Source organism: Peromyscus maniculatus, chromosome 4 (assembly GCF_049852395.1).
Source record: "Peromyscus maniculatus bairdii isolate BWxNUB_F1_BW_parent chromosome 4, HU_Pman_BW_mat_3.1, whole genome shotgun sequence".
NCBI lineage: Eukaryota > Metazoa > Chordata > Mammalia > Rodentia > Cricetidae > Peromyscus > Peromyscus maniculatus.
In genome coordinates, this window is record NC_134855.1 from 9,900,562 (window position 1) to 9,924,926 (window position 24,365).

General features: G+C 53.9%; 2 protein-coding genes across 4 annotated transcripts in view; one reads left to right on the forward strand and one right to left on the reverse strand.

Moving 5' to 3' along the window:
- The window catches only part of Ptpa (protein phosphatase 2 phosphatase activator), a 29,575-nt gene extending 20,849 nt beyond the window's left edge, over positions 1-8,726 (reverse strand). Inside the window, exons 1-3 of one of the 2 annotated variants that reach the window (XM_006983425.4) lie at positions 8,118-8,726; positions 3,959-4,056; positions 1,767-1,853 (exon numbers count right to left, since the gene is read on the reverse strand). In XM_006983425.4, coding sequence (XP_006983487.1) covers positions 1,767-1,853; positions 3,959-4,056; positions 8,118-8,148 — 216 coding nt within the window. In that variant the 5' untranslated portion in view covers positions 8,149-8,726. The remainder of the gene's footprint in view (positions 1-1,766; positions 1,854-3,958; positions 4,057-8,117) is intronic. The other variant, XM_042274959.2, reaches the window with a different exon arrangement.
- A 115-nt stretch (positions 8,727-8,841) lies between these two features.
- Crat (carnitine O-acetyltransferase) lies at positions 8,842-23,679 on the forward strand. 2 transcript variants are annotated; one of them, XM_076568992.1, is made up of 15 exons: positions 8,842-9,090; positions 10,518-10,655; positions 11,299-11,562; positions 14,733-14,851; positions 16,024-16,077; positions 16,548-16,713; positions 16,896-17,070; positions 17,613-17,791; positions 18,201-18,301; positions 19,577-19,696; positions 19,793-19,915; positions 20,018-20,153; positions 20,505-20,567; positions 21,673-21,810; positions 22,813-23,679. In XM_076568992.1, exons 2-15 carry the CDS (start codon positions 10,629-10,631, stop codon positions 23,026-23,028), a joined length of 1,881 nt encoding a protein of 626 aa, XP_076425107.1. In that variant the 5' UTR covers positions 8,842-9,090; positions 10,518-10,628; the 3' UTR covers positions 23,029-23,679. The 2 variants fall into 2 exon arrangements, with proteins under 2 accessions (XP_076425107.1, XP_076425108.1); XM_076568993.1 differs by having other exon boundaries at positions 8,953-9,090; positions 11,359-11,562.
- Positions 23,680-24,365: the final 686 nt, after the last annotated feature.

Consider the following 24,365-nt stretch of genomic DNA (forward strand, 5'->3'; position numbering starts at 1 on the left):
GGGAAAGAAAGAGAAGATGCAATCCCAAGAGACGGACCTGATATGGTTCAGTGCAGAGAGCTCTTGCTTAGCTTGTGCAGTGCCAGGTTCTATCCCCAGCACTAAAAAAGAGGAGGGGAGCGCAAAGCCACTCGGCTGGGAGGTGGTGTGCTGGCAAACCCTCTCCAGCCTGACCCACCATATGATCCTGCCAAAAGAACAGCCCTTCAGCCAAGGCAACACCTGATCAGTGAGGACAATTCCCACAGAAACTTGGGAGCAATTGAGGAGCCAAGGGGATTGGTAGCTCAGTCCTCGCTGGAGTAATCATAGCATTCTCCTTTAATTAGCTCCCCCTCGATGTTTCCAGCACACTGGGCAGGGCTGAACTCATCTTCCCAGCCAGCCTATGCTCAAAGCCACAGCCACAGAGCCAATCCAAGGAGTCACTTGGGGGCTAGCTCCTCAAGGGACAGTCTCTCCCAGTGCTGCTTTAGCTCCCATCTAGTAGAAGGAACCAGACTGTCACCCAGGAGCCAACAAGGGCCAAGTGGCTGTACCAAGGACCTGGTATGAGGGATTAAAAAGGGCAATGTTAGCCTGGGACAGATGAAGAAACCAGGCCAGGACAAAGCCAGACCTTACCCAACAGGCTCCAGCTGTAACTAGAGGGCAGAAAGCCAAAGTGTTGAGAGGCCACTCAGCCGCTGGTGTCTGAGATAAGAGGCTCAGAGTGGCTCTGGGCCAACTGGGCCATGAACCCGAGAGGCCACTGGAGGCCCGGGACCTAGTTCTGGGAGACGGCCTTGCAACAGCACGCAGCCTGGGAGACTCCCCTCCAGTGGGAGAGGTGGCTGGCCACCTGGTTCCCAGCTCAGACCTTTCCTGCACAACCAAGCAAGTCTGCCTCTAAGACAACCAGCACACCCATGACACAGCGGGACTCCTAAAGCAAGGGCCTGTCTGTGCTCTCTGCCCGGCATTTCTACCAGGAATGGAGGTGAGGAAATGGGGCCCACAGAGCTCCTTGACAGATGCTCAGAGCCGCAGAGCCTGGGGACACAGCTGCAAAGTTGGGACTGTTGAAACAAATGAGGGAATGTCTCAATGGGGTGGCTAGTCAGGCCAACAGATAGGAGGCGTGTGTGTGTGTGTGTGTGTGTGTGTGTGTGTGTGTGTGTGTGTGTGTGTGTGTGTGTGTGTACACTGTTCCCAGGGCTGTTGAAACAAATGAGGGAATGTCTCAATGGGGTGGCTAGTCAGGCCAACAGATAGGAGGCGTGTGTGTGTGTGTGTGTGTGTGTGTGTGTGTGTGTGTGTGTGTGTGTGTGTGTGTGTGTGTACACTGTTCCCAGGGCTGCCCTGGAAAGTGCTGGTGCTGGGGTTTGAACTCAGGCCATAATGCACGTCAAGTATGTGCTGAATCTCCTAGGGGAGATCTAACCCTGTTCTGGTCTGCATTGATGCCAAACGTGCTTCTGCTAGCGACCTCTCCACAGAACTCATCTACCTCCTTTTTTTCCAGCTCTACGCATTCATATGCTAAGCAAGCACTTGGCCACATCTCCAGCCCCTTTTGTCATCTTTAATTTCAAGTTTAATAAAAATACCAATTAGAAAAAATACAGACTATAAGACTGCATATTTACCTCAATTTCAGTTATAAATATTATTTTATGCACAGACTGAAAACATTAGGAGCATGGGCCACAAATTCTAACTGCACTGTGCCGGGGTAACCATCGTCTGCACCTGCCTGCCATGGATGATCAGCCTGAGTGGCCTACCTCAGAGACTTTGTAGTCGAAGGTCAGCTTCTTCCCTTTCACACCTTCGTTGAGGGTGAGGATAAAGCCGATGTAGTCAGCATATGCCTGCCAAACAGGGAGAGGAGGGAAGGAAGAAGACGTCAGATCTCATCTACCCCAGCCCCACCCAAGCTGCCCCTGCTCCCACTCCCAACCCACTACCAGAAGTAGACAGACAATACTAAATACACATCTGCCCCATCAATAAAGCCAGCAATGCAGAGATCACAACCACACCCAACCCCCAGCCAAGGTCTAAAGTGCTCACAACTGCTGTAGGTAGTTTCTTCTTTTTGTTTCTTTTGATTGTTTTTTTAAAGATTTATTTGTTTTTAATATATATACAGTATTCTATCTGCAGGTATGCCTGGAGGCCAGAAGAAGGCATCAGATTCCACTATAGATGGTTGTGAGCCACCATGTGGTTGCTAGGAATTAAACTCAGGACCACTGGGAGAGCAGCCAGTGCTTTTAACCTCTGAGCCTTCTCTCCAGCCCCTGTAGGTAGTTTCTTTAGACAGCCCCACAGGAAGACACCACTGTCACCATCTTACTAAGAGAGAAAGCAAAACCTCAAGGAAAGAAGTCATCTGCCATGGTTTTCCAGGACCGAGATCTCATTAGACACAGAGCCAGCCTAACTCCACAGCTGAACAGCCATTCCATGTCTGACTACTACCCCGGTACCAGCAGGAAGGAGGTCAAGGACTGCCCCACCACCCTCCCCAGGTCAGGGTGGCAGCCGCAGTGAGACTCTCAGCCCCACTTCCCACTGGCCTTTCTTCCTCTGTGTTGCAGGTTACTCTAGCCCAGGGAGAAGGAAACACTGGGATGCAGGCCACGGGGAAGCGGCTTCTGAGGGCAATGCCTCCATCCCATCTGTCTGCTTCTTCTTCGTTTCTCCCTCTTACCTTCTCCCTCCTCATTCAGCCTATGGGGGGTGGGACACCCATGATAAGCCATGACAACCAACATTTGGCATCTAGAGTGGGAGAGTCCATACTAGAGCCCCCCACCAGCCTGTAAGATGGCCTCCAGCAGGCCAGGGAAGTCAAGCAAAGAAACTTTCCCCACACAGGACAGGACCAGGCCCTTGTCCTGACCAGAGCCAGTGTTTGCCATGGAATGCAAAAGGTGGTGTCACAGACAGAGTCAGACAAATAGCTAGTTCCAGATAGAACAGTCTCTCAGCTGGAAGGGTACGGATAGGTGTGGCGACCTTCAGTGGGTAGAGCTAGGGTCAGAGCCTACATCCGAGGACTGGCCCTACAAGACACACAGTGCTGCGACTGAGAAACTCAGAGACAGAGCAACTGAGATGACGAAAGGACTCCAGCCATGGCTTCTGAGCAGTGGGAGGGGCTTAGCCCGGTGAGAACTCAGAAAAGGACACGATAACCATCTGCAAACGTCAGAGGGCAGGCAGGCTTGTGAAAGAAGGGGGGGACGGGCTCCTGTGACCCTTCCAACCCAATGAAGTAAGGCATATGGCTGCTCAGCCTAAGTTTGGCAGACTTGGCATGGATGATCTGTCACATAAGCAAGGGCCCTTGTGCCTGCCGTCTGTGCAAATGACACTTTCCATGGCAGCTGCAGACCTGGCATTAGTGCCTGACTGGAGCTGGGCCCAAGGCCCTCTCTCTAAGAATTCCAAGTGGTCTTTCTTTTCCTCAGTTCTGGATTGGAAGCCTAAGAGGCACAATTAGCTTTCTTCTGCCCACCATCTGGGCTGAGCAGCAGAGAAAGCCAGCCTACTGCCAGGGCGCTGGATCTCCAGTCTCAGCTATTTTTAGGGCAGTCATGTTTCTGGCTAAGGTATCCACAAGCCAGTCTCGTCTCCCTCTGTTGCACTGGCTCCTACATATGTAGGTTCTTGCAAGCAAGAATCAGGAGATCCATGCTCATCCAGTACACCACTAAAGGAGCAATGAACGCTTTAACCAGAATGGGACACTCCAGACTTAGCAGGGCCCCAGCCAGACCTTCCTGACAAAGCACCTCTGTGCACTGACTGGGAGGGAGGGAGACAGCTACCTTCTCACCTCCCTCCTAAGCACTGACAGCTCAGGTTCCAAGAGCAGGAAAGTCAAGGGACATAGAAACCTACCCTGCCTGGACAGTCTCAAGTTCTCACCCCCGCTCCAACCCTCACATGTGGGTACCACTCGTACCTGAGAGCGCTTCCATTTGCCCATATCTGGAACTGTGTGGATCTCCTTTTTTGGAATGATAAAGTTCTGAGTAGCTGGAGGGGTGTCCTCAGAAGAATCTTGACAAAGAAAATGAAAGGGTAAACAGGTAAATAATTTCTCCCTCCAACCCCTCCTCCCTTTTTGGAAGCAGGTTCTCTTCTCTCTATGTAGCCCTGGCTGGCCTAGACCTCACTAAGTAGATCAGCCTGACTTAAACTCAAGAGAGCTCTCTCTCTGTTTCTCAGTGCTAGAGTCAAGGAGCGGGACTCCACACCCAGACCTCTCTCTCTCTTCTTCCCTTTTTGTTTGTTTTTCAAGACAAGGTTTCTCTGTGTAGCCCTGGCTGTCCTGGAACTCACTCTGTAGACCAGGCTGGCCTCAAACTCAAGAGCTCCACCTGCCTCTGCCTCCTGAGTGTTGGTTTACAGGCGTGCACCACCACTACCCACCTCTCTCTCATTTTTAAAGCAAGACTCCAGTCTTTGAGTCCAAACCAAACCCACCAGCTTCGAGTCTTTCATTTCATAAGGAGTGAAAAACAGAGCAGGCCAGCAGGTCAAGTGCCTGCCACAAAAGAACGAGCACCTGAGTTCAGACCCTAGCACACACATGAAAGCCTGGCACGTGACACACGTGTACAGTTCTAGTGTTGAGGAAGCATTCGGGTGGACCCCTGGAGCTCACTGGAGCTCACTGGAGCTCACTGGCCAGAGCCTAGCTGAGTCCATAGTTCCTGGTTCAGTGAGAGACCCTGTCTCAAAAATAGGAGGACACCATCCAATAACCACCTCTGGCCTCTGCTTCTATACATACCTGTACACAGATGTATACACACACACACACACACAAAGTGACTGGTTCTCTAGTAACCAACCACTCTCTCCCTGATCCCTAACTGGACAAGACACTTAAAAAAATCAAACCAAGCCAGGCACAGTGGCAGACACCTGTAACCCCTGCACTTGCCTACAGTCTCAAGATTTGGGAGGAGGGGATAATCATCAGGTGGGAAGCCTGTCTGGGTGAAACAGTACGTTCTAGGGCAGCCGGGGTCTGTTTCAAAAAAAAGAAGGAGAAGGAAAGAAAAAAGGAAAAAGAAAGAAAAGGAAATCAAGACCCACAGAAATTTTAAAAATAAAAATTGTGGCTGGGCGGTGCTTTTTTTAAAATTGTCTTTATTATTTTGATTTTTTAAAAGATATTTTATTATATTAATCATGTTAATTTATATTTATAGACTAATATGTAGACATCCATAGGCTTTGTGTATCCTGCTTAGTGAAGGCATTAATGTACTGCTGAAATGATTCTGCTTGGTTAGGAGTGTACCTCCTTCAACACGAGAAACTGAATTCCAAACACACCTGCCACGGGTTTCGGAGAGCGAGCTCAAGCCTGAGTCTGCAATTGGAAGTCTCAGGAAGGAGAAAGGGGACGAGACTCCAGATGACACAAACCTTCCCTGCTGTCTTCCTCTCAGACCCAGTCAACACTGCACGCTGACAAAGGCCTACAACAGTCCTGTGTGGCTTGTGCAGGGACCAGAGCCCGCCTGGAGAAGGTATGAGGGAACTAAAGTGCCAGGGGACTTGGAGACCTAAGGAGAAAGTCAGAAAATGAGATAAGAGCAAGATAAGCTTCCCAGACTTAGCAGAACTCAGAAGGAAAGCAGAGTGAGGAAGGGAAAGGTCGCGCAGAGTCCAGAAGCTCCCTCCGCCCCTACTTCTGATCCCACACATACACTGTTCCCAGAGCCCCACCGCAGGCCCTTCCTACTAGGAAATTGCTACTGGAAGTAAGATGCTAAATAAAAAGCTTTGAAGCCAGCCCGGTGAGCCAACCGGTTTATAGGGACACATTTTATGTGGGAAATGTCTTCCACATTCCAAATAACCAACCTGCAAATGAAAGAGACCTATTCCCTGCAACAAACTGTGCCCCCTCCAGATACTATTTCACAGAGAAGAAGGCCTCCAGAGCTGGCGACATCCCCAAGAGCAGAGGCCGCCTTATGTGAAGCAAAGCAGTAAGTCCCTGAAGAAACACAGTCGACAGAATACACAACCCCAAATCAAAACCAACCAAACAAGCAAAGACTAAGAAGGCTTCCGAGACAAGACGACAAGAGAGCACAGCCCCAGCCTCTCCAGTCCCAGGTTGTCTGGTAAAGGACGCAGACACTGGGTCACCTGTATTGACAGCTAAGATCAAAACATGAAAAGTTTTACAGACGTTCCTTGAAAAACCCCAAAAGTAGCCCAGGTGCAGTAACACATCACTACAGTCCCAGCCCTCAGTGGCTGGAGGCAACAGGACCCCCAAGTCTAGCCAGCCTCAGCCACATAGCGAAACCCTGCCTCATAACAGCTGAGCATGGTGGCCCACACCTGTAATCCCAGCTCTTGGGGGGAGACAAGATCAGGTCATTCCTGTCTATAAGATGATTTCCAGGGCAGCCAGGGCCAGTGACCTTGTATAAAAAGCACATGCTGGATATAGTAGTGCAGCCTTTAATCCCAGCACTCAGAAGGCAGAGGCAGGTGAGTTCTGTTCCAGTCTGGTCTACAGTGAGTTCTAGTCCTAGAACAGTTCTGTGTGTATGGCATGTGCAGAGCACAGAACTTCTGCCTGGAGAAGTCACGAGGAAATGAAAGTGTTAGAGGATTTGAAGACACACAGTGATACCCTGTCTCAAAAAACAAAAAACAAAAACAAAAAAAACCAACCCAGAAACAAAAATACCCACCAAACACTCCAAGAGTGTGCTGGTTATCACCTCCAATTTGGAGGTAACATGTTTGTATCCCCTGTGTACCTGTCACACCTCACACTCTGCTCACATCTGACTGTCCACATTATGAACTCAAATCTGTTTTACTCCTAAAACATAAGTCAAAACTGATAAAAATTAATTTTAAAAAATAAATAACTCCTCTGAGCATGGTGGCATACACCTGTAATCCCAGCACTCAGAGGCAGAAGTAGGCGGATCTTTGTAAATTTGAGGCCAGTCTGTTCTACATGGTGAGTTCCAAGACAGTCAAAGCTATACAAATAGTGAGACCTTGCCTTCAAATACATCAATACTATTTCAGACTTCAAAGGAGCTACCTCCAAGGTCCTGAGTCTTTCCAGAAGTCACAGATCACCTCCTTGAGGTTTTGTTGTTTGCTTGTTTTAGTGCACAGGTTCTGATCCCCAACATCTCCTCCCTACTCATTTTCAGGGACACTCATTTCAAAAGGAGTCAGTCAGAATTGATTAGAACACATTCATGGAGGTTTGGGAATAATTTAAAATAAATGTCTGGTTTTGAATTCCACTGTGCTCATCTACGTTAGCGGGGCACAGAAATGGTGCCTCTTTTGGTTTTCAAAATTTCTCCCTACTGAGTGAGACTCTCTTTGGGGCCACGAAATACGAAGTGTGGCAGAAGGATCATCAAACACTTTCAAAACACGAGCCGTGTTTTTGCCAAACTATCCATTCTCTGTAAGAATTTTCCGGACCTTCTTAACTCCATGGAGTCAGCAAACGGCTTTCTTCTCCAGGAAGGGGGGTCTCTTCTGGAAGAACCGGCCTGTACCTCTGCCCTAGTTACTTGAGATGAACTATAATGAGGCCACAGTGTAAATAAAAGTTACAGACGGTGATGCCACCAACCCTCTCATCTTGCACCAACAGCTTGTTTAAATTAGTGGTTTAGACACCCCAGGTAGTTTCTCTCAACTCTATAGATACTGAAACCCCAGAGCCGGGCCTGCAGGAGGGAGGGCGAGAGGGCGGGCGGGCGACGATGCAGGGTGGGCAGGGCATGGAGGACGCTGGCGTGTGTGTGTGTGTGTGTGAGCGAGGCCCAGGCCACCCGAGCAGCCTCCTACATCCCTGTCGCCCCCGACCGCGGGCGACTCTGCTTTACCTAAGCACGCTCTGCCCTTCCCCACCGCTCTGCCCGCCCGGCCCTCGGACAGCCCCGGGCTCCCCAGTGCGGCCGCCCTCCCCGCCAGCCGCCCGCTGCCCCGGGTCTGGCCTCCAACTCCTCCGAGGCCGTCGGCTTCGCCTCTCCATCTCCCCCAGCCCTGGGACCCCCGGCCACACCCCTTTGCTACCCGCACGCCGGGGCCTCCAACCGCCCTACCTGGCGGCGGCTGCCGCTCGCCCTCAGCCATCTTCCCGGTGAGCAGCCGGCGCGGACGCTCGCAGTTCCCTCTCACCGTCCGCGGCGCACCTTTCCCCGGCTCCCCTAAGCCTCCCGAAGAGAAATGAGCGCCGGCCGGCTACGACCGGAAGCCGAGAGTTAGAGTCACTCTGGTGAAGGCGGCGGCCATGCCAGTGCGGGGCACGCAGGGAGCATGCCCAGCAACTGCCGTCTCGGGGCCGCCGGGCGGACGGACGCACGCAGCGGCCATTTTGGTGCGGGGCGCCGCGAGCATGCGCACTAACGGCCGCCGCCCGCGGGCCAACTGCAGGCGCGGCGGCCATGTTTGTGCGGGGCGCCCGGTTCCGTGGGGAGGGTGCGGCGGCCATATTTGTGTGGGGCAAGGCCACCTGTCATCTGTGTGCGGCACTGAGCCTGGCCCAGAGCGTCTGAGACAGCCCTCTGTCGACAGAGTTATGTTTCCCTGCGACTCCAGCAGTGACGTTCAAGGACACCCGTCGGCCTGGATGGACGCACACAGCCGCCTCGGCAGCTCCGGCGGCGCTCGGCGGCGGAGGGCGCGAGCGGGACCGTGGCCCCCGCTGTGACCCGTGGCGGAAGCCCGGCGCCTGGCTTCTAACGGCCGAGCCGGAGACCGGTCGCCGCAGGCCCCTCCCCCTGTGGCCACGTCCCGGCCCGGGCCAGCCCCCGGCTCGCGCCTAGCGGCTTGGAACTGCGGCCCGCCGAGGCTCCGCCCCGTGAGTCCTGCTCCACCGGCCGCCCGCCCGGCCCGGTGGGCGCGGGGCCGCCTCTCCTGGCTGGCGGCAGCGACTTGGTGACCTTGAACCCAGAGCCCCAGAGGGGAACCCACTGACCCCACAAGGGTGCAGACTTTGCCCAGCGCGAGGGGCGGAGCGGACCGGGTGTCCGCAGACAGACTGGGACGATGTTAGCCTTTGCTGCCAGGACCGTGGTGAGTACGGCCCGGAGGGTTCGGGACAGGCTAAGGTAGGCGGGCCGAGGGCCGCGGGCTGCAGGGAGACGGCGGTTCGGAATCCCACACTGGCTGCTAGGGTGCGATCCGCAAGGTGGGCAGAGTAGACCGACCAGATGAAGGGCGGGATTGAACCCGAGACCTGTGGTGCTCCTTGTCAACGACCCAGGAAAACGCTGGGAAATCTAGGTTCAAGTCTCTCTCACCTCTACACCCCGCTTCTCCGTCATACTCTGTTATTCTAACCCAGACACCTGTCAGGAGCTCCTGGCTAGGGCTCAGCCTCAGGCCCAGTTGCCCTTGTCCCGACCAGAGTCACTTCTCCAAGCCTACCCAGTTGGTCATTCTCCTTGAGTTCATCAGGTGCTCACCCTCCCCCACTGTATGTGACCAAGAACCTCAGGTGGAGGCTTGTCCTGGAAGTCCCCAGAACAGGCAGGAGGTGGCAGGAAGGTCCTTGCCATTCTCAACCAATGCTCCTTCCTCTCTGATTCAAGCGAGCTGTACAGCTGTGAACTGTGCCTCCTCCAACACTGGGTTGGCAGCTAAGGGTACCTTGTCAGCTCAGACTGACTCTTCTAAGAGTGCCAGCAGCACCTGAGACCTGCCTCCCCCTTTTCAAAAGCTGTACGCCGTCCACCAGACTGCTTTTACATCGTCGTCCTCTGGGACCACCAACCATACTGGCACAATCACTTTAATGCCAGGGAAACTGACACAGGAGAACTCAGATCCCATGGCTCTGCTAATCAATTTAGCCCAATCCCCAGACTAGGGTCCTTTGGTTTATTGTTCACACCCAAAGTACTCCTGTCTCCCCCGCAACACACACCCCATACCCCTACCCACAAACTCTTGATCCCAACCTGAATGATCTAGAGTTCAGAAAAACAAACAAACAAACAAAAAAACAGATTTTGTTAGAGGGGTGACCACCCAAAGCCCTCAGGTCTAGAAGGGAAAAAGGTGGGCACGGTTTGTAGCAGTCACTGTCCACTAGTGGCCCCTTTCCACCGTCTCCTGTCTTGCACAGTCCCAAACGGGACCGATTTCAGGGCCACGGGTTAACAACCAGTGCACCCTCCAGCCAAGTTTTCCCACATCAAAAAGATCACTGAAGATCTTGACAGGTGGATTTTTTAATACCTCTTGGCTTGCCTCCCTGGCTCTGGGCCCATCCAAAGAAGAAAGGAGAAAGTTCCAGGCTTCCTCCTACTCCGGTGCCTACTCCCAGCCCACTCAGCTGCCCTACCCCTCCTCCTCTGGAAGGTCGGGAGAAGTGGAGGGTAGCTGCTGCAATCCTGTAGCCACCACGGCTACAGCCTTAGATGCCACCCCGTCCGTCAGTGGCTACTGCCTCGCTGCTCCCTCAGCCCTGAATTGTGGATCTTGTCTTCTCTTTCCAGCCCAGGCAGGTGGCTGCCTCTTGGTAGTTTCTGCTCGTCCAATTGGTAGCACAGTTAGGCTTAGAGATCCAGCCAAGGCAGACAGACAGGGCTCACATCCTCAGTCCTGCCATGGAGGACGAGCAGCAGAGAGAGAAGGTATGGAATGGAGCTTCTGCCACTTGCCTGCCACTGTGCCAGCAGCCTGGGACCTTCCTACCTCGCTTTCTGCCACTTCCGAGTCTCCTGGACTCTCCACCTCTCTCTCTGTTACCTCTCCCTCCATGCCAGGCTACTCAGCTCTTGCTGCAGCATTGCCCCACACCCTTACCATCACCGCACATTGAAGAGAAAGCCCAGAGGTGCTGTCCCTGTCTGGTTCTCCCGTTTCCAAGTCCTTCCTATTTCTCAAATGGAAAGGGTGGAGGGAAAGGAAGTTGGGGACCTCAGCTTAGAGAGCTGGCTGCCACCTCTCTGCTGGCTGACTTTTCTGCCCAGGGCAAGAAGGATGATGGGTCTCGTGCATCCTGACAGGCATAAGGCCCCCTTACAGTGTAGTTCATCCCTGCCCCACCCGACCCCACCCCACCCCACCCCACCCCACCCCACCCCCGCCCTTTCCTAGCACCTCTAGGCTCCTAAGAGGCGGGACTCCTAAACCTGAAGGGCTGGGCATCCAGAGCAGGTACCACCCATTAGACTGTCTTTGCCCCTGGGGATGGCATATAAGCGCCCAGGACTGCAGTTTGGAGAGAGCTGTGCTTAGTCTGAGAGAATGAATAAGCTGTTCTGCCTCCCTCAGGTGAAGCCCCTGGGCCTCCTCAAGCCCTCCTCCCTGATGAAGGTTTCTGGTCGCTTCAAGGCCCACCAGGATGCATTGCCGAGGCTGCCCGTGCCCCCACTCCAGCAATCCCTGGACCATTACCTCAAGGCACTGCAGCCCATCGTGAGTGAGGAAGAGTGGGCCCACACCAAGCAACTGGTGGACGAATTTCAGAGCTCAGGGGGTGTAGGGGAGCGCCTGCAGAAGGGACTGGAGCGCAGGGCCAAGAAAATGGAGAACTGGGTAAGTGAGATGGCGGTGTCTTGATGGTCCCCGGGCCTGGGTCCTCCGGAGCATCCTTCAGGTTGCTTGTTGCTGGCTGCATGCCCATAGTCTCCTCTTCCAGTCGCTCCGGCACTCCTGTTTGTTTGCTTGACAGGGTTTCTCTGAGTAATTACCTTCAACAAGAGCAGGGTGGGCGCGAAGGCCCTGGTTGTAGCCTCTCAGCTGATATTCAGTCTTGAGGGTAGAGGGAGAAGGGCGGAAACGGGACTGTAAAGCAGTAGGTGAAGTCATGGTAAGCAGAGAAATTACATGGAGTTTTTTAAAGGTCATGCTGGCTGGGGTTGTGGCTCTGTGCTACAGCACTTAGCCAGCATGTATGAGAGCCTGGGTTCCGCTCCCAGGGCTGCGGGAAAGAGGCACAGATATAGATGGCAGTGTCTGTCAGAGGGAGGGCGGGAAGGTATTGGGTCTGAGGGCCAGGGTAGCAACGATATGGCCTGCTTTGTTTGGGACAGAGTGTGTTCAGAGCAGGATGGGCAGTCAAGGGGAAGGAATGTAGACTTGACCTTGGTGGGATAGCCTGAGGCAGGGGATTTGTGTGAGCCTGAGGCTGCTGTACATGCTCCCGGTTCTGGGTCTAATCACTTAGATTAGTTCAGTTTGCAAAACACAGCTACACTGTTACATGGTACATATTTCTGTATTCACATTATACACAAAGATTTGTAAAAACCCTTAGCCCAGCTGCTAAGAAGAAAGCAGGGCAGGAGCCAGAGGCAATGAAGAGACCCACACCTTCACCTAGAGGGGATGTTCAAGGCCGGGCCTGGCACAGGGAGACAGGGTCATGAGCTCCAGGACTGGTGGCATTTGCTAACACAGTGGGGCTGAGGGTGGGACAGTCCCTGTTAAAGCACCTGGGGAGAGAAGAAGTTCTAATATGAAGCCCAAGGAAGGAGCTGGCTATAGGGACAGCCTGAACTGGGTGAAAAGCAGTCACCCTCAGTATCCATTGGTTCCATGACCCCACAGATACCAATATCTACAGATGTTCAAGTCCCTTAGGTAGTTCAGTATTTTGTCTCACTAAATACCTGCTCCCATAGACCTTAAGTCATTTCCAGATGATGTAATATCCAACACAGCGTAAATGTTGGGTTAATAAGTATCCTGTATAGTTTAAGTGATAATTATCAAAAAATAAGCCGGGCGGTGGTGGTGCACGCCTTTAATCCCAGCACTCGGGAGGCAGAGCCAGGCGGATCTCTGTGAGTTCGAGGCCAGCCTGGGCTACCAAGTGAGCTCCAGGAAAGGCGCAAAAGCTACACAGAGAAACCCTGTCTCAAAAAACCAAAAAAAAATTAACAAATAATAATAATAATAAAATAAAAATAAAAGGCCTATGTGTTCAGTATGGATACAGTTTTGTTTTTCAAATTCTCCACCTGAGCTGGTGGGATCTGTAGATACTGAATCTGTGGAGGCAGACCCACAGATTCAGTCAGATCTGGGCTGACTGGAATAGGAATGGGAAGTACCTGGATGGGTGGGCCTCAGTGGAGTCTGGAGCCCCGTGCAGGAAGTAGGAAGTAGTTAGGGATGATCACTTGCTGAGTCGTAGCAGGCCAGGGCCTTAGGCTCTTGAAGTCAGGACCTTAGGGATTCTGGGTAGAGTGGCTTTCTGACTTTGTTGAGCCAGCTAGGGTTAGGCCACCCACTCTCCACTCACAGGGCCCTTGAAGCATTGCTGCTGCTACCAAGGGCACCTTCTTCCTTGTCTTCTAGACTGCAGCCAGGGGGTCCTGCAGTCCCTGCCTGCGACGTGAGGGCCCCTGGCTGAGAGGGAGCCCTTGTCTGTCTGTCCCCTTCCTACAGATGAGGGAACTCTACAGAGAGGCAGACCAGGGTCCAGATTCTCAGAGTAGCTCTCAGGAAGACCCTGAGATGCGCAAGAGGGTCTGGATGCTTCAGGGGTCCAGTCCTTGGCTATGAGTCAGCTGGTGGCAGTCATGTGTTAGCCAGCCTGTGCAAGTCACCTTCCCTTCCCTCCTGCCAAGGGCCCAGGGCGAGTGGCCTGATGCCACCGGCCAGCCACTCCACAAAGAGTCTGTGTGCTGGGTAGATACATCCCGCTGCTCTTTGGGGTGGGCGTGGAGCACACTGAGAGGTCGAGGTCTCGAGAGGTTTAGCAACCTCCAAAAGATCGTTGTATCTGCTGTAGCATGGTGGCACATGCCTAGCACATGGGAGACAGAGGTGCAGATCTCTGTGAGTTCAAGGTCAGCCTAATCTGCACAGTTTTAGGCCAGCCAGGGGTACATGGTGAGACCTCTGTCTCAAAAAAAAAAAAAAAATTAAAAAATGAAGGGGGGCTAGGTAGAAGTTGTTGGGGACAAACACCTACTCTAAACTTACTGTAAGTTGTAATCAGCACTGAAGGCTAAAGGGTGTCGCTAACACCATGCCAATGGTTGATCCCCTGTGAGACCCCATCCTTGGGGCAGAAAAAGAACCCATGCACATGTTCTCACTACTACAGTAACTTACCCTCGGGGAGGTCCCTGACAATTGCCAGTGTCCATCTCCTAGTCTAAGGCCACTGAGAAGGACCAGTTCCTGTGGGTGGCCCTGATGCAGGTTGCTGGCTCCTCGGACAATTACCAACTAGAGATAGTTGAAAACCTACTTGCTGGGCATTATTATTATTGTTGTTGTTATATGTCATTCCTTCTATTTTATTCTGCATATCGAGGGATGCATTTTTATTTACTAGTGTATTATAATCATTGACAGGAAATTTGAAAGATAAAGGAAGGGTATAGTTCAGTGACCAAACTTATTATTATTGCTTATTATTAGCATGTGTGTGAGGTCCTGGGTTCAAACCTCCCCAACACACATACACACAGAAAGAAACTAGAGAAAAGCTACTCACTCGTTTATTCCCTGGCCAGGTTTGCTTCCAGTCTTTTCTCCCAGGTCACTCTGTTTGGCAATGCTGTTTGCTCAGGCTCAGGGGAAGATGCTGGGTAGAAGGAGGTAGGGAAGGGTACTGTGGACCTCAGCATTCGCTGGGAGACTGTCCTGCACAGAGGCCGAAGGACACAGGGTCAGCTAGGCCCGTAGTCCTGGGCAGGAAGGGGCACCGGGACCGTCTCCACTCCTGACAAACTCTGCTCCTTGCCCAGCTGTCGGAGTGGTGGCTGAAGACGGCCTATCTCCAGTACCGCCAGCCCGTGGTCATCTGCTCCAGCCCAGGAGTGATGCTGCCCAAGCAGGACTTCGTGGATCTGCAGGGGCAGCTCCGGTGAGTGTCTGAGACTAGCCCAAGGCGGGGCGGGGCCAGTGGTCAGGGCCCTGTGCATTGCCAGAGCCCTCCGGTCTGTTCCTTAGGAAACTGGGAAGGCCTCACCCCTGTGCTTTTCCCACCACAGCCTCGTCTTACAGACGGGGAAACTGAAGCTCAGAACGGTGAAGGGACCTTCTCCCTGGCCACAGCTCAAGTTAAGAGGCCAGGTTTCCAGTGCCGAGGTTTTGGAACCATTCACCCTCCAACCTTGCCATGAGTCCCTCCCACTTTTCTTAGCTAGCCACACAGTGACCTTTATACACAGTCCCCTTTTCCACATTCAGCCATGTCACCTGCCCTGGCCCCTGTTCCAGTCCTACCAGAGATAAAAATACTAGCAGCAGGGATCTCCAGGAGCCTGCCACTCACTACTGCCACCAGCTTCTCTTAAAGAGACCAGGGCAAGAATACAGAGAAGCCAGGAGGGGGAGCAAGAGAGAAGTGTGGCTCAGTGATTGGCTGATGGCCTGGCACGCATCAGATCCTGAGCTCCATCTCGCAATGCACACACAATGATAAAGGGACCAGTGCCTTCTGGTTATAAGTGGGACTCAGCCGGGAACTCCAGCCAGCCCATACTGGGACCAGAGATGGCCTCAGGCACTGGGGAATAGTTGGTGTGAGCCAGGAAACCCCTCTTCCTAGCCCAATAATCAAGGAGGCAGAACGGGTTGACAGCAGTGTCTGGGAACTTAGGCTCAGAAGAGAAGGGTGCTCAGCAGCAGGAGACTTGGACCCTGGAGGGACCCTACCCATCTCACCGAGGGAACAAATCTCCACATAGAGACCCTTCAGACCGTGGTTCAGGCCTTGGTGGGTGTCAGTCACCGCTGGCCTTTTATCCAGCCATAGTGTGCTGCTGCTGAGCATCGCCGGGGTCCTTCCAGGTCCTCTCCCGCCAGCGCTTCTCAGAGACAGGTGCAGCCCTCCCACTGGAGGTGAAGAAGAGAAGCTCAGAAGGGCCTCCCACTGCTGTGGGTCCACCTTGAACTCCTCAGGCCTCAGTACACTGAGTGGGGAGCACTGATTCCATAGGAGCTACCCTTGACTCATCCCCCTACTCAGCACGTATCCCTGTCCCAGCGTCCTCCACTGGATGGCCAGTTTCACATCTCTGCTTCATCCTCTAGGTTCGCTGCCAAACTCATCGAGGGTGTGCTGGATTTCAAGTCCATGATTGACAAGTGAGAAGCCCCACTCCCACCCTGATGGCCTTGCCCACACCTGCCTAATGCCAAAGCCGCCCAGTGTGTCAGCCAGGGCACTGAGCAGGCCCACGTCATTTTCATTCCTATTGGCCCAGCCTTGGAAAGGGTTGAGGACAGTCATCATTGAGAGGGGGGACACTTAAGTCTTCTGCTGCAGCTCCTAGGGCTCTCCTGGTGACCTTGTCATTCCAGCCAAAATGGATCACAGTTGCCTGTGGCAACCTGAAGCTCAGAAAGGGAGAGGGAGGGAGTCTGTGGGAGACTCATCAACAGGGCCCCAATACTTAGAAAGTACAGGCCTCAAGACCTCCTTACAACCCCAACGGCTCTGCTCATGCTAAAGAGAAGGCCCCTCACCCAGTTCCAAGTAGAGCTTGCAGGTGTCTGTCTACCCCAGCCTCTTCCCGATCACTTGCCCAGCAGCCCCTCCCTGTGTCCTCCCACAGCGAGACCCTGCCGGTCGAGTTCCTGGGGGGAAAGCCGCTGTGCATGAACCAGTACTATCAGATCCTGTCCTCTTGCCGTGTGCCGGGCCTTAAGCAGGACTCCGTGGTGAATTTCTTAAAGACAAAGAAGCCGCCCATGCACATAACCGTGGTGCACAACTACCAGGTGAGCGCCACTGCCTGCTCTGCCCGCCCCCCCAGTGAAACTCCAGCCCCTCCACTGGCCCTGAGCTGCACTGGTTGTGACCGCCACAGCCAAGGCCAGTGGGGTGGGGGGTGGGGGTGCTGGTGGGTACTCTCGGTCTGAGGTCACCCAGCCCTTCTCTTCTGTGTCTGGGCCTCTCTCAGTTCTTCGAGCTGGATGTGTACCACAGCGACGGGACGCCCTTCACCTCGGATCAGATCTTCGTGCAACTGGAGAAAATCTGGAACTCGTCACTGCAAACTAACAAAGAGCCCGTTGGCATCCTTACCTCCAACCACCGCAACACCTGGGCCAAGGCCTACAACACCCTCATCAAAGGTGCCTCCAGGGCAAGGGCTCCCTTACACGCCAGACAGATCCAACATGAGCCTTGGCAGCCACTGTTTCATTGACCCTCTCAATTTGGAGCAGGTGTACTGGCCCATTTTAGAGATGAGAATACCAAGGCTCAGGTTGGTGAGGGTAGCTTCTTCCTGTGAAGTAGCAAGTTGGATTCAGACAAGTGTTCTGGCTGAAGGGCCCTTCTCCATACTCTCTCTGCTCCCAGAACCACTCCCATCAAATCCCATACTGGCCATGGACACTGTCAGAGATTGCTGGTATTAGATCCCTGACTGTCACACCAGCTGTCCATGGGACCCTGGGCTTCTGTTTTTCTGTGTCTGTAGTGTGCCAGGTATTGGGCCCTGCCCTTTGAAGTATGGGGGGATACCTGTAGAGCTTTGTTGAGAGCAAAGCTCTGAGCATACATCTGAACTCCAAGCATGGCCCCAAAGGTGGCCAGAGGGGTAGGAGGCAGAAGAGCTCAGGGCAGGAGGCAGCAGGCTCTGAGGCTCCTTCTGTCTACCCCAACCCCACAGACAAAGTAAACCGGGAGTCGGTGAGCTCCATCCAGAAGAGCATCTTCACCGTGTGCCTGGACAAGCCAGTGCCCAGAGTCTCAGACGATGTCTACCGCAGCCATGTCGCCGGCCAGATGCTCCATGGCGGTGGCAGCAAGCTCAACAGTGGCAACCGCTGGTTCGACAAGACGCTGCAGGCAAGTGTGGACTGGAGGGCCACCGCCCGAAGCTTGGTCACTCAGGCCCTAGACTTTCCTCCCTCCTTCGGCCCAGCCTCCTGCTTGTAAAGGAGGCTGGACGCTGCTGTAATTACCAGGCAACCAGCCTGTCATTACCAGGCCTGCATGCCACTGTCACCCCCAGCATAACCCTTGAGCGTGTCAGAGCCAGTCTGGGTCAGTCAGAGTGGTGCAGTCTGGGTGTGACTTCCGCTGTGCTCATAACACCGTACAGCAGAATGGCTGGCGGGGCGGGGCTTCTGAGGACCTGCTTCCAAATACGCTGAGTGGGTCAGCACAGGGACTGGCGATGGCTTCAGGGACCCTCCCTGTGAGAGCCACCCTCCAGGAGCTAGGGCTCATAGGACGGGTCTTCTCTCACCCACAGTTCATTGTGGCAGAAGATGGATCCTGTGGGCTGGTCTATGAGCATGCAGCGGCAGAAGGGCCCCCCATTGTCGCTCTTGTGGACCATGTCATGGAGTATACGTGAGTATGGTTTCAGCTTCATTCCCCAGTTCCTGGTGGCAGGTGGTATGCAGGTGACAGACCTAGCCTACGGAGGTATATCACTCTCATTTGCAACAGAGTCAAGTCAGGCCAGTCTGTCTGTCCATCTCGTCTTTTAGAAGATTTTTTTAAATATAATCTATGTATTTGTATTTTATGTACATTGGTGTTTTATATGCATGTATGTCTGTGTGAGAGCATCAGATCCCCTAGAACAGGAGTTACAGACAGTTGTGAGCTGCCATGTGGGTACTGGAAATTGAACCTGGGTCCTCTGGAAGAGTAGCCAGTGCTCTTAACCACTGAGCCATCTCTCCAGCCTCCCCCCCCTATTTGTTTTTTGATAGGGTTTCTCAAGTCGGGCCGTGGTGGCGCACGCCTTTAATTCCAGCACTTGGGAAGCAGAACAGGTGGATCTCTGTGAGTTCGAGGCCAGCCTGGTCTACAGAGCAAGATCCAGGACAAGCACTAAAACTACACAGAGAAACCCTGTCTCTGAAAAAAAAAAAAAAAAAAAAAAAGATAGGATTTCTCTGTGTAGCCCTGGCCATTCTGGAACTTGCTCTATAAACCAGGCTGGTCTCAAACTCAGAGATCTACCTGCCTCTGCTTCCAGAGTGCTAGGATTAAAGGTGTGCATCACCACCACCCATTTTAGAATATTTTTTTAAGGTTTGTTTATATATTTTATGTATATGGGTGCTTTGTCTGCATGTATGCCCGCACACCAAAAAAGGACATTGGATCCTATTATAGATGGTTGTGAGACACCAGGTGATTGCTAGGAATTGAACTCAGAACCTCTAGAAGAGCAGAGCACGCCAGGTGTGGTGGCGCACACCTTTAATCCCAGCACCTGGGAGGCAGAGGCAGGTGGATCTCTGTGAGTTTGAGACCAGCCTGGTCTACAGAGCAAGTTCCAGGACAGCCAGGGCTATGCAGAGAAACCCTGTTCAAACAGGGTCTTCCTGTAGCATGGTTGTCCTGGAACTCACTTATGATCCAGGCTGGCCTCAAACTCACAGAGATCCACCTGCCTCTGCCTTCTGAGCTGGGACACTAGGTATGCCAGCACACCTGGCTTCCATCTGGCATCTTGAAAGCTAGAGTGAAATCAGTTTTCACAAGAGCTAACCTATGATCTGTGAACCTCCTACCCCCTAGCTTCAGGAACTCATCTTCTCCACCTCAATCCCAGGGACAGTCGGGCTTCAGTGACACCACCATGATCCTGAATCCCCCTCTCCCATGCAGGAAAAAGCCTGACCTTGTGCGGTCTCCTATGGTGCCCTTGCCCATGCCCAAGAAGCTGCGGTTCAACATAACCCCTGAAGTCAAGAATGACATCGAGAAAGCCAAGCAGAACATCAGCATGTGAGTGCACGCTGGGTCTTGTTAGGGGAGGGCCAGCCGCAAGGCTGCCTGCCAGGTGCCTGCTTCTCACCCGCGCCTCCTGCACATCCACCCCAGCATGATCCAGGACCTGGACATCGTGATGCTGGTATTCCATCACTTTGGAAAGGACTTCCCCAAGTCAGAGAAGCTAAGCCCGGATGCCTTTATCCAGCTAGCCCTGCAGCTGGCATACTACAGGTGCGCCCTGCCTGACCACCTGCCCCACAGAGGAAGAGGGGAGGGGAGTTGCAGGCAGCCTGCTGTGGAGAGGGGACATACTAAGACCTACCTCCCATCCAGGATCTATGGACACTCATGTGCCACATATGAAAGTGCTTCTCTGCGCATGTTTCACCTGGGCCGCACTGACACTATCCGCTCAGCCTCCATGGACTCACTGGCCTTTGTCAAAGGCATGGATGACTCTAATGTGCCGGTGAGAGGTCTGGGACAGGGTGGGTAGGCTGCACCGGGTCATCTTCCTTCCTGTTCTCTCTCTGTGCAAATGGATTGCACCTCCATGGTATTTCAGCCCCACACTGGGCAAAGGGCACATAACAGACGATGGAGCCATGAATTTAGTTCTGAGCTTTCTGGCAGCCAAGGCAAACCCATGTATCCATCCATTCATAAGAGAAGCCAGCCAGCCAGCTGCCCACTCTTAGCCCAGCCAATACTGGGCTCTAGAGAATGAAGAGTTCAGTACTTGCTGTGGTGCTGGGTGCAGAGTGAGCTGCTAACGTGGGAGAGACAGCCCTTCAGCTTCCTCTGTCCCCCACCCACCCAGGAGCACGAGAAGGTGGAGCTGCTTCGGAAGGCCGTGCAGGCCCACAGAGCCTACACTGACCGGGTAAGTGAGCCCTACCCTCCTTCCTTATTGTCCATTACCACCCCTGCCTGCCTGTCCATCTTCCCCTCCATTCCTGGTAAGAACTGCCTCTTCCCAGAGCTCTGGAGCCCCTGGGACTCTCTCCATTTTAAATTAATATTGTCAGGCTGAAGAGATGGCTCAGGGGTTAAGAGCACTGACTGCTCTTCCAGAGGACCTGGGTTTAATTCCCAGCACCCACATGGCAGCTCACAACTGTCTGCAACTCCAGAGTCCAACACCCTCACACAGACATACATGCAGATAAAACACTAATGCACACGAAATAAAAATAAATTTAAAAATTAATTAATGTCACCATTTGAAGTTGGTGAAGCCAGGGTCAACCTAGCCACTGCCCTGCTCCCAGTTCCGTGATCAAATTGAGCACTAGCCGTCAGGTCTGGTGTTGTGCATTCTCCCTGATGGCCCGGCAGATGGCATCTCTCCTGTTCTCCAGCAGCTAACACCACAGCCAGGGAGGAGGTGGTCTGGGCACCAGCAGGCACAGTGTGCCCATGCTACAAGGCACGCACAGATACCGCCTGTCATGTGAAGGGCACACTGCTCCCTCCGTATTACCCAACATGTAGACGGCCTATTCCACGGCCTGTGCAGGCCCTGGCCTTGTTACATGGTAGATGCAGCTCATCTTACATGCAAACACTGTCTAGCCCTCACTGCACTACTCATTACCAGAGCTCATGTTTTGTTGGGTTTTTGTTTGGTTTTCGAGATGGTTTCTCTGTGTAGCCCTGGCTGTCCTGGAACTTGCTCTGTAGACCAGGCTGGCCTCGAACTCACAGAACCACCTGCCTCTGCCTCCCAAGTGCTGAGACTAAAGGCGTGCGCCGCCACCACTTGGTGAGAGCTTATGTTTTACATCCTTCACTGTTCTGCCGCCCTGGGCAGTTGTCTGCTCCTCTCTGGCCCTGGTTTCCCCATCTGGAGGTGAGGACTCCTCTGCCTGGACACCTGGGCCTCGTGGTTCTGAGAGACCAGGGGCTGGAAGGGGCAGCACCGCCACAGACCCGAGGGAGCGGGGCTGTGACCTGCAGCACCTGCCCTTACACTTCCCCACCCACAGGCCATCCGAGGGGAGGGCTTTGACCGGCACCTGCTGGGACTGAAGCTGCAAGCCATTGAGGACCTGGTGAGCATGCCCGACATCTTCATGGACACCTCTTATGCCATTGCTATGCACTTCAACCTTTCTACCAGCCAGGTAGGCCACTGCCTCAGGTGCCCTGGGGAGGGGGATTAGCACCCACTGGCAGGGAGGGGCTGGAGAGATGGCTAAGAACACTGGCTGCTCTTCCAGACGACTCAGGTTCAGTTCCCAGCACCCTCGTCAGGTTGTTTACAACCACTTATAACTTTGGTTCTGGGTGATCTGATGTCTTCTTCTGGCCTCTGTGGGCAAACACATACACGTGACACATATACCTACACTCAGGCATACACATATATAAAATATACATAATCTTTAGAACCCACTGGCAGCTGGACCTTAGGGGTAGTGTGGCCCACACAGGTCACCACAGGCTCACTGCCAAAGCACCTGAGTTAGTTCCCAAGCAGGAGCTCAGGGTAGACACTGCCGTGACAAGCATGGGAAGGCTTAGGCCTCTTAGGAGACTCGTCCACTCTTCCGTCGCCGTTTGTAAATGACTGCCTGATCAGGACCAACTAACGTGCGCCGGGTGCTGGGGCGCAGCTGGGGACAAGCCATAGTCCTAGGAAGCTGCCAGTGTCTATGGAGCACAGGCAGCGATGGCCCCAGGGCGGTGCTAGGGGCCAGAGGAGTGCAGAAGGAGCACCACGCTCCTCCAGGAACGTGAAGGAAGGCTCACCCCACCCACGGAGAAAGGGGAAGGGCACAGGGAGGAGTGCAGAGGGAGCACCACTCCCTCCAGGAATGTGAAGGAAGGCTCACCCCACCCACGGAGAAAGGGGAGGGCACAGGGAGGAGTGCAGAGGGAGCACCACGCTCCTCCAGGAACGTGAAGGAAGGCTCACCCCACCCACGGAGAAAGGGGAGGGCACAGGGAGGAGTGCAGAGGGAGCACCACGCTCCTCCAGGAACGTGAAGGAAGGCTCACCCCACCCACGGAGAAAGGGAAAGGGCACAGGGAGGAGTGCATGCAGAGAGGCAGGCTGGTACGACCAAGGGGCAGGAGGGCCACCGCAGGCCTGGGGGTGACCGCTTTGAACCTGCTGTCCCCAGGTGCCTGCCAAGACAGACTGCGTCATGTGCTTCGGACCGGTGGTCCCAGATGGTTATGGCGTCTGCTACAACCCCATGGAGGCCCACATCAACTTCTCCGTGTCGGCCTACAACAGCTGTGCTGAGACCAATGCCGCACGCATGTCTCACTACTTGGAGAAAGCTCTGCTGGACATGCGCACTCTGCTGCAGAACCACCCCAGGGCCAAGCTCTGAGCCCAGGCCAAGGCCTGCCAGCACCACAGCCAAGCCCTCTTTGGGATGGACACCTGCCATGGCTCAGTTCCTTGGCTCCTGTGCCCTCCAATTTCACTGAGCCAGGCAAAGTCTCTAGCAGGGCCCCAAGGTCCAAGCCAAGTGCCTTTCAGGTCCTGTCCTCAGCACCTGCCATAGTCCAAGTGCCAGAGTTGAGTTCAGAGGCTGAACAAGACTAAGGCCTAGGTCCTCAACATGTCATCCACCAACATGAGTCCCAGGGAAGGGAACCAGTCTAGCCCATCCCTCCTCACAGCAGGAGCCGTGAAGAGTTCCTTTCCTCAGCCCTGACCAGTAGCTACCGTCTCCACAGCCCATCTGAAATCTGTCTTCATCCATAAACGCCCAAGGACCAGGAGTCAGGATTATCTAGCGCTGAGTGGCTCTCAGCCTTCCTGAGGCTGAGGGTCAAGTCTTTGTAGCCAAAGGGACACTGGAGGCCTCGCCTCCATCACTCCAGCTCAAGGTGCCATCTCCCAGCTGCCACGCTCTTTCTGGTGACTTGCCCCAGCCTTCTTGCTTCCGTTCAGCTTGACTCCATCCAGAACTACATCCATGGTTCCATAATGTGACTATTCCAGGTGATCAATAAAGGCAAGAAGTGCTGGTGAAGACAGTTTCAACTGGGGCAGGTAGAGGACAGATGCCCGGCATGGCCATCCTCTGGCTGGTCCCGAGAGCTGCTGTCCAAATAGCCGATGCTTTTGCTATGTGCTCCCGGGGAAGCCAAGAGAAGTCCTCAAGCAGGGCTCAGAGCTGAGGACCAGCCCCCACCTTGGTGCTGAGCCAGGGATGGTGCCCGACCCCAGTGGGTCTGTTTGTACAGCACCCTCCCACTATCCCGGCTTTCCCAGTCCATGCACAGTGGGGGGGGGGGGCTGCAGCTCGGAGGGCTGCACTGAATTCAACAGGGGGGCTAAGCAAGCAGGGCCCTGTCCTCAGAGAAGCAAGTGCTTGCTGGAGGTGGGCTAGGGAAGCAGTGCACTGTCCCCAACCCTGACACCTGCCCAAGTCCCTGGGTACACATGTGCTTGGAATGGGGGGCTCTCACATCTGTGAAGGAAGTGCTTCATGGCCTGACCAACCTGTGGTCACCTGGCAGGGCCTGTGGCATGTACCAGTTTTCACACGAAACCTGCTCAGAGGAGCTGATGTCACCATACTACTAAATAGCAGGCTCCCAAGGGTCCATTAGTCATCTTCAGGCCAGGAGAGGTCCGAGAAGGTCCTGAAGCTCAACTCAGCCCAGCTTCACACACCCATCAGCTGACCTACAGCAGTCGGGATGCAAAGGAACT